General features: G+C 44.5%; 1 protein-coding gene across 1 annotated transcript in view; it reads left to right on the top strand.

Moving 5' to 3' along the window:
- pparab (peroxisome proliferator-activated receptor alpha b) overlaps positions 1 to 10063 on the top strand; it is a gene marked incomplete at its 3' end in the record, with an annotated part of 46925 nt that overhangs the window by 23096 nt on the left and 13766 nt on the right. Inside the window, exons 3-4 of the mRNA XM_083662942.1 lie at positions 327 to 490; positions 6641 to 6779. Coding sequence (XP_083519068.1) covers positions 327 to 490; positions 6641 to 6779 — 303 coding nt within the window. The remainder of the gene's footprint in view (positions 1 to 326; positions 491 to 6640; positions 6780 to 10063) is intronic.

Raw genomic sequence — 10063 nt, 5'->3', positions numbered from 1 at the left:
GGGTACGAGTCTTCATAATACAGAGAGCCATGTTTTTATCGGTGTTGACGCGGTGTTTTTTCCCGAAACGGCCGAGAACAATCGAATGCTACAACCAGATCTTCACTCGACGTCTCATCTCGTTCAATGTGAGCCGCTCGGTGTCCGTCGGTAGGAAACTGTGGCTCAGCGAAAATGCTCAGCCGTGGTCATAAAGGTTCAAATAAACCCTCTTCTTAATTGGCTAAGCGGTGTAGGTAATAGCTCTCAGACGTGCCGGGTGTCGGTGGTGAGGTAATGGTGTTACTGACTTGTTTATCATTCCGTGTGTGCCCCATGCTCCCCAGACGCCCTGACCCCCGCGTCCAGCCCGTCGTCAGGTGTTTACGGAGCGGCGGCCGGCCAGGAGGACTTCTCGTCTTCCAGCTCCTCCCTCAACCTGGAGTGTCGAGTGTGCGCTGACCGCGCCTCCGGCTACCACTACGGAGTCCACGCCTGTGAAGGCTGCAAGGTGAGACAGGGACACACGCAGACTGGGACGCTTACACACCACGCTTCTCTCTTCCTTTTGCATTTGACATGTTCTAAAGCCACCTATTTCTGAAGAAAATGGTGAAAACGACATACCCAAACTAAAATGCTTACTGTGGCTGAACCGCTAGGGTTCCAGACAACTGCCTGACCTTTTCTGAAAGGTAAGACTTTGAAGTTTCTGTTCCAAGTGTCAGAATGACTCTATGTAAACAGTTACCTGTGGTTGTTGTATTTATGGCTAGAAACCCAATGGAGACATAGCCACAGGCCTTACCACATCCCAACTCAAAGAAGATGAAAAAATACCAAAACATGAGTATTTGGCAGTGGTTTTTGTAGGGAGATACCTAGGTGGATTTCCAAAAAGCCATTTGAAAAAGCCAAATAATCTGAAATGTTGTCTTTGTCTTTGTACAAAGACAGCTATAACTTCTGCTGTGTTGATCTGATCAGAAAAAGGAAGACATGGTTCGATGCGCAAGATTCAGCCGGTTAATTTGGTATGTAGCATGAACAGTATTGTTCAGAATTAACTACCTAATTAATCACATAAATGACAGATGAACAGCAAAAAATCAGAAACGTAACGCCGGGGTTACGGTGCCATGCAAGAGGTTAAGCTGACGCCGCTATCCAGAGAGCGACACTGGCTGAGCAGGGATTCGCTGTCTTGCTAAAGGACATGTAGCTCTGGGAAGCCATTATTCAAATTTGTTGATTGGGTTTTTCAGTTCAAAACATACTACATTATATTAGTGATGCGCGGGTCACCCAGAACCCGCCGGGTCCCACGGGCTGGCCCTGCCCCGCAGGCGGTCTGGGTTGGCAAATTAATATGAGAATATTGCGGTTGCGGGCGGGGCAGGCTCAGAACGTGACAAAGCAACATTATAATATAATTTAGTTATAGCAGTGAAACACGCAGAGTAACCCTGTATTAAGACGTGAACTCTACACACAATCAGCGAGTCTGAAGCCGTCTGCAGTGCACCTGCTGCACTAGTAAAGAAACGCTTCAAATGAGGTAGCCTATGCTCTAAAAACAAACATTTTGGAAGGATTATTCGCTCTAATTATTATTTGAAGTGTCCATAAAACTAATGCCACCGCAGATTTTCTGTGTGGATTCGACTGTGATCTATTTGTCAATTTGACTGCAACGTGAGTAGGCTACGTGACCGAATGAGAGCGCATGAGGTAATTAAAAGAAATGGGAAGGAATAAGAACTGTTTCTGTAGCCTACCTCCTCTACCTGCTACCTCCATTTTGAGACCTTGGATTAATTGAGGAAAGATCGATAATAGCTGAGTTAGTAGCGCCGACGAATCAGAAAGAACTCGACGACATGAAAGCAGCCGCCGCGCAACGCATCCAGAGCAGTAAAACAGTTGTCCAGTCGCGCACCGGCACGCATGTGTGTGTCTGTCTGTGAGAGAGAGAAGGAGACGAGTTTGGACACATTGGAGAGCTCTGCTGCCGCTCATCGTGAATCCAGAGACATATTACATTAAATTGGCCGTTTGCGGGCTGCTGGGTTGGGTTCTGGGTTCTGGGTTTTCCGATATTTTAACGGGGCGGGCGGGGCGGACTGGCTCCGATGACGGGTTGGGTTGGTGCGGGCGTTAAAAAACCCTGACCCGCGCATCACTAACATATATACAGAGACATAAGGAAAAGCAAGGCATGAAGCACCAAAAAATAAGACGGCAAATAATAATAATACTACAAGAGACACAGACGACCAAGACTAAAAAGAAAACTACAAACAATTACAATACAGTTTGCAGGGGATACGCTAAGTGCTGAGGATATGTTTTCCGGCAATCACTGTCAAGAGTTTTGCTATCTCGACAAGACCGATACTATACTATTACATCCATAATACACAGTTATCATATCCACAGTGTCAAACCCTAGACAAAACCAAAAACACTTGAATCTCTGAATCTCAATTAGGCAGTATTGGGAGGAGAGAGGTATTTTTGTTGGATGTTGTGGGGAGTATCTTCTTCTTCTTCTTCTGGGGTGTTTTATGGCAGTTGGCATCCTTTATGTTGCATTGCCGCCTCCTTCTGGATTTATCCATCCACTGTTTCCCTACATTATCTAAAACCCGATCCTCATCTCACCCTCTCCCGTCCCCCCCCCCCCTCCTCAAAAGCTCTCCCCCCTCCCCTCTCTTGTGGGGATGAGACTGACACCTCTGCTTCAGCTCACCCTGTTCACTGTTGCTCTCAGTCTCTAGCACTTTGCTCTCTCACTCAATCTATATCTGTCAATCACCTTCTCACAGATTCACAGGACTACAGCTTCAACAATCATCAAATCAATGAATAATCATATTTCTAAGGATTGTAAGGAACTCGGCCACGCCAGCAAGGCCAGAGGTCCAGACTCAGAGGCAGCCATGCGTCTTCTGACGACTCTGAAAAGCATCAGGAAGAAACTCACTCGGTCTTTTCCCAGTTAATTGTTTACAAGTCATGTTGAAGAACAACCCAAGGCTGTGTTTTTAAAAAGGCACCCGGAGGGCAAAGATATCCTGATGTGTGTGTGTGTGTGTGTGTGTGTGTGTGTGTGTGTGTGGGTGTGTGTGTGTGTGTGCGTGCGGGCGCGTGCGCGCTTGTGTGTGTGCGTGTGCGCACGTGTGTGTGTGTGGGTGTGTGTGTGTGTCTGTGTGTGTTAGACTCTGCCCTTTGTGGGTGTGTTAGTATTATGTTTTCCTTGTGTTCAGTCAGTCAATGAATCACCTCAGACTAATGGGAAGATGAGTGACTTCTGGACGCCTTGTGGGTAAATAGATATTGTAGAAGTGAAATCTGCTTTGCACTGTAAGTCCTCCGGGTTCAGCTCAGGCCACCACCGGCCAAGACGGTATCGGGAGTATGAACGTCAGAAGGCGATAGATTCACAGTTACATAGAGTCGAGCCTCCTCACACACAGCTGCTGCTCACTGAAGTGTGGAGGCGTCTGTGCATTTATGGCTGCATTTACGCCTGCACACTTTTACATTAGTACAGCCAAGCGTGCTGTACTGTACTCAGTGTACTGTATGTACGGCTAGAGCTGTTTCCATTGGACGGTGGCCTTGGTCGGCCATATCTGTCGTCGGGGGCAGAGTCCCAGTTATGTTGCCAACGTGGCGCTAAGCCGAGCCAACTTATTGAGGCTGTAAACCCTCAACGTGGTCATCACGGCAAACGTGTTCAGCTCAACCGATCGACCAATAGCAGGCAGCCGTGAAGAGGCTATCGGAGGAGTGACCTCTGACGTGCCAAAGGGCGATGGTGGAGCTGCTCACACATTCACATCCCATTCGCACGTGATCACACGGATACGGCCGTGTGATCCTGTCACTTATTGATCCGTGGCCGCACTTCCTAGCAAGGACATTAGTGTACGCCAGCCTGCTACTCGGCCCCCCCCCCCCCCCCCCCCCCCCCCCCAGTGGGAGTTGGAGCTCCCCCCCCAGTCTGCCCGCCCCCACCCCCGTGGGAGTTGTCCCCCCACCCCCCGCCCGCCCGCCCGCCGGGAGTTAGACCCACCCAGTCTGCTCAGCCAGGAAGGATGACATCATCACTGATGACATCATTGCTCGAGTGACATCACATCATTAGGTAATTAGGGAAATTACCTAATTAAAGAATCTGGCTCCATCGGTCAGTGCTCTTTCTTTACACTTCCTGAAAGTTTCAGCCCAATCGCACGTAAAACGGCACGGCCGGACAAAATTCTGCTCACAGACAGAAACTTCTCATCTAGGTCGATTTTTTTTTCTTTCTTTTTTTTTTACATTTGACCTAAATACCTCTTCATCGTTTTAAAATACTTTATGGAGTCAAGCTTGAAATGAACTGCTGTTCCGGGCTAACAAAGCCATCTCAAATAAGAAGACATGGAGGTAACAAAGTTTTTAAGGGGAGCGCGTTTTTTGAGAGATTATTTCCTGGCAGTGTGCGGAGACGTCCATTTCTCCCTGTGGGTGTGAAGTGATTGACGGCAAACGGAGCATAACTCGCCCACAAAGTCTATGTCTAATTCCTATGTTTTACACGTTGACACGCACGCCCTCCGGCTTCACCATATCCAATCAAAGAGCCCGAAATATTCTCTGCTTCAACGGGAGGTCTCTGAATGCACACACCGATATGCAGGCTCCAAAATTAGCCCCAGCCACTAGACAAATGCTGGTGAAATATGCAAGTGTCTGTGGTAACCAGTGTTGGGCAAGTTACTTTCAAAATGTAATATACTACATATTACTAGTTACTTCCATTTGAAAGTAATACGTTACTTGACAATATTACTGTCTGTGTAGAGTAACTCGTTACTTATTACACTACTTTTGCATTACGGTACTTTCACCAAAACAACAGCAGCAGCAGAATGACATCGCCGCCCCGGAACCATCCCGAAAAATAAGTTCAACCGCCTTCAAGTCAGTGTAAACAATCCAAAATTCTGAATGTTATTCTTTTCCTTTGTTATTGTCATCTGTAGTGGTTATTTCCATAAAAACACACAGTTTGATTAGGAAATTATTGTATCTTTTTGAAATATGTGCTTTGATTTAAAAAAATGTAACTCAATTTGTAACTTGAGTTACTTGACAAAGTAACTGGTATAATATTACTGAAATCCTATAAGTAATAAGTTATATTACTGAATTACTGCTAAAAGTAATATATTACATGTAATATGTTACTTTTGTAATGAGTTACCCCCAACACTGGTGGTAACTGTACTTCACTCAGCAGCCAAAAAATACTATGGTCATCTATGGTAAAAAAAAACACAACAAAAAAACATTCACTAGCCATTTGACTGGATGGGGGGGGAGTTAATTTTGGACCCTGGGGGCTTATTCTGGAACTAGGAAAACCAGTCCTGATGTCTCCAACTAGCGATAATGGAAAGGACCTACACACATCGTGCACGCACACACACACAAAAGCAGTGGTATATGATCCTTTAAGTCTGTCGTGATGTTTTGGGTAGATGGGTTATTCTCCTGTCCAGCTCTGTCAAACACACACACACACACCCTCTCACGTGCGTCCTGTCCACCTGTCTCCTGGTCAGAGGGGAGAGGGCTGACCCATGTGACGGGCACCAGAAGCCGTGGTATGAAGTCCATTTGGCCCGACCCGGGATTCTACCCTGCCGAGCGCATGTGTGGGGCAGAGGGGTTAGTGGGTGAGAGTCAGTGACTGTGTCATACGAGCATGCGTGTCTTTCACGTGGTGTGCAATTTTTGGGAGACTTAATATGAATTTGGTGTTAAGAATGGCTAAATCGTGTTATTAAGCAACTCCCCAGTCAATTTCTACCTCTCCGGCCAACCGCAAACACACCACCGCATCAGTCCGTTCGTCCCCAAAGTCAGATGTTGCTCTTTGTAATGGTTGCGCAAGCTCAGTCAAATTGATGGTGAAATGATAAGCATGTTTAGAACACGGCTCTCTTGAATACTCGATTCTGATTGGTCAATCAACAATATTCACCGGTCATTATTTCTCGACAACCGACCGCTGCTCTGCCACACCTGGATTAATCAGTTGATAAGAGCCTTTTGTCAGCAAGCCACTACTAATTAGGCCAACCAGTTGCAGCTGTGGTGTCTTGTGTGGCAATTACGAATGAAACCGCTTTGTCGTTGAAAACGCTATTAAAAAATATATTTGAATAATTATTTTTGTCAGATTATTGAATGATTTAGTTGTAGGCCGTGTTCTAAGCGGGATAATGTATATTGAGGCGGTGATTACTGGGAAATAATGACCTTCAGGTGAATCATTAAGCCCTCCGCTGCGCGTCAGGCTCAATCCACCTGTCGGTCATTATTTCCCCCGTAATCACCGCCTCAATATACATTATCCCTTACATATCTAAGCTGATAGTGGCACGTGCCCTTCAGAGGGGAGTCCATCACTGCGTTGGTGGTAGTGGCTTCTTCTTTCTTCATCTCTGCTTTGCTTGGTTGTTTGAGGAGAACTCACTAGATTCTGTGACATTCCAAGTTCTGTCACTTTTACCGTCTCTGGCATTCAAAGGTTATTGTATGAAAATGATTATTACTGTTTGTGAGCACCTGTGTTTTGTGTTTTTCCTCCTCGCTCCTCCAGGGTTTCTTCCGGAGGACCATCCGTCTGAAGCTGGAGTACGACAAGTGTGAGCGCCGCTGCAAGATCCAGAAGAAGAACCGCAACAAGTGCCAACACTGCCGCTTCCAGAAGTGCCTGTCGGTGGGCATGTCCCACAACGGTGAGCGCCACAGGGCAGCAGAGCTCCAGGCACTGTGTCCAGCTAAAGCAACACACACACACACACACACACACACACACATACATGCACGCACACACACACACACACATGCACGCACACACACAACATCACACACACAGACCTCGTTACTTACAAACATATGCTATTTCGCTATTTAACACCACAGTTGTGCAGGTGCAAGGAAAGAATGAACACACGCACGCATGCACGCACACACACACACACACACACACACAACACACACACACACACACACACACACACACACACAATTACACACAAATAAGTAATCCAACACCTCACTTGGGTGTTAAGTTGCAAGTGAGTAACTAGTGTCAAGGCCACGCTATCATACATAGAGTATATACTGTATGCTACACGTTGTATTTCATGCAGTACATAGGCTGCACGTTGTATTTCATACATACAGTACATAAGCTGCACATTGTATTTCATGCAGTACATAGGCTGCACGTTGTATTTCATGCAGTACATAGGCTGCACGTTGTATTTCATACATACAGTACATAAGCTGCACATTGTATTTCATACATACAGTACATAAGCTGGACATATTTCATACATACAGTATATAGCTGCACGTTGTATTTCATACCTACAGTACATAGGCTGCACATATTTCATACATACAGTATATAGCTGCACGTTGTATTTCATACATACAGTACATAGGCTGCACGTATTTCATACATACAGTATATAGCTGCACATTGTATTTCATACATACAGCATATAGGCTGCACTTATTTCATACATACAGTATATAGCTGCACATTGTATTTCATCCATACAGTACATAAGCTGCACATTGTATTTCATACATACAGTATATAGGCTACGTTGCATTTCATACATACAGTACATAAGCTGCACATTGTATTTCATACATACAGTATATAGCTGCACGTTGTATTTCATACATACAGTACATAAGCTGCACGTTGTATTTCATACATACAGTACATAAGCTGCACATTGTATTTCATACATACAGTATATAGGCTGCATGTATTTCATACATACAGTACATAAGCTGCACATTGTATTTCATACATACAGTATATAGGCTACACGTATTTCATACATACAGAATAGCTGCACATTGTATTTCATACATACAGTACATAGTCTGCACGTATTTCATACATACAGTACATAGGCTACGTTGTATTTCATACATACAGTACATAGGCTACATTGTATTTCATACATACAGTACATAGGCTACGTTGTATTTCATACATACAGTATATAGGCTATGTTGTATTTCATACATACAGTGCATAGTCTGCACGTATTTCATACATACAGTACATAGGCTACGTTGTATTTCATACATACAGTATATAGGCTATGTTGTATTTCATACATACAGTGCATAGGCTATGGTGTATTTCATACATACAGTATATAGCTGCACATTGTATTTCATACATACAGTGCATAGGCTGCACGTATTTCATACATACAGTATATAGGGTACGTTGTATTTCATACATACAGTGCATAGGCTACGTTGTATTTCATACATACAGTATATAGCTGCACATTGTATTTCATACATACAGTATATAGGCTACACGTATTTCATGATATTCTACAAAATGCATTTACCCATTTCAACACGTACACCCATCTATATTTCCCTACAACTACTTAGATGTACAACTGATACATCAACATGATCTATGTGTGTATGGGTGGGTGTGTCCTGTAACCTATCCACTATGTATGGAGGTCACACGGTGCTGGAGGTCGTATTGCACTGCACTGCCTGAACCCACTCACCCACCCATTAGGTGCAGATATGTGAACAGGGAGGAAAACAGTCTGTCTGCAGCACGGTCATGTGACTTCCAAGCTGTGTTTGGACAAGGTCGCTCAGCAGGCCCCTTTGGAGGGCAATGACAATCGGCTCCTCTGCACAGAGAGAATTGGAAGATCAAGACTCCTCTGAATGACTTCAAATAGCTGCAGTCTGTCAAACAAAAGCTATTATCGTTGAAGCCATCACACGTGCTGCCAAACAGGCTGTGGTGCTTCTCTAACGTCACATTCAATGACTCAAACCACCTTGCATTTACTCTGACACCGTGGAAGAAAATTCAACATGGCATTAACAGCTGAACTGGGGTCAGCTCAGGGAATGTGAGGTTCCATGATGTGTGGTCACCTCACTGTAACCCCTGTTACTCACTAAGCCAGACGTTGTTGGCAGAGTGGCTGATGTTATGTATCGCCAATACACAGACAGATATTGCGATTGCAATATGAGTCAGTATTTTAGTGGGAATATGACATTTGTGCATTTGATTTTCACTGAGAAAATCTTGTAATAAGAATGTGAATTATGTGCGTGCGTGCGTGTCCTTATGTCTGGAGATTATGATCTGTAGGGGCGGGGCATCTCTTTAGCACATGCTTCCTTTAATGCTATGTTGTTGTGACATATTTGACCTTCATCAAAAAAAAATCAGTTGTTCCTGTGATTTGGACGTTGCACTTGGCCAAATTGCGATTTCAATATCGATTGGATGTCTCTGAGATGTCTATGGAAAAAGGAAATTCTAACTTAAGACATAACCTGTCTACTTTGGTGACCTGTTCTAATGTCACTGTCAGCACATTCTAATTTTAAACATACATTTTTTTGTTAAAACATTATGCAGTTTCTTGTTCGGACAACTGCAGTTAACTGTCCAAACTTGCTCCAGTGTGTCAGTGCTAAAACTGTTACCACTAGATATACGCTCTGGTATAGATCCAGCAACACTACTTAAAACTTTAAAACGTTCTGGTTATTCCTGATGTTTTTTTCTTTTCCGTCATTCTTTGACTATTTTGTTTCTGCGGCATATCGTGAACCATAGGGTGCCTTCAGATCGGAGCCTGACAGTCGCAGAGTAAACACGCGCACACGTGCAACAGCTGTGAACACTATCAACACAATTATCTGTCTCTCAGGCACAACATCAAATGTTCATTTCAGTGACCATCATCTCTGTTTGGAACGCTGGAATGCTGAGGTCAAAGTCTGAGATTGTCGTCAATGTTGTTTACTTGTGGAAACATACAACATGGCACGCTGACCCCTGGCCAAGGTCAATGTCCTGATGGTTGCAATGCATTGAAATAGATATTTTGGAGATGACGCTTGCGCGTGTTTGTCCGTCTGTCTCGTAGAAGGGTCAAAAAGGTCAATATAATTGGTGGGTTTGCATACAGTCTGTGCACACAATGCC

The sequence above is a fragment of the Poromitra crassiceps genome, assembly GCF_964638095.1.
Source record: "Poromitra crassiceps genome assembly, chromosome: 30".
In the NCBI taxonomy this organism is placed as follows: Eukaryota; Metazoa; Chordata; class Actinopteri; order Beryciformes; family Melamphaidae; genus Poromitra; species Poromitra crassiceps.
The sequence above is the reverse complement of the archived record's forward strand: the minus strand, read 5'-3'. Positions and strand labels throughout refer to the sequence as shown.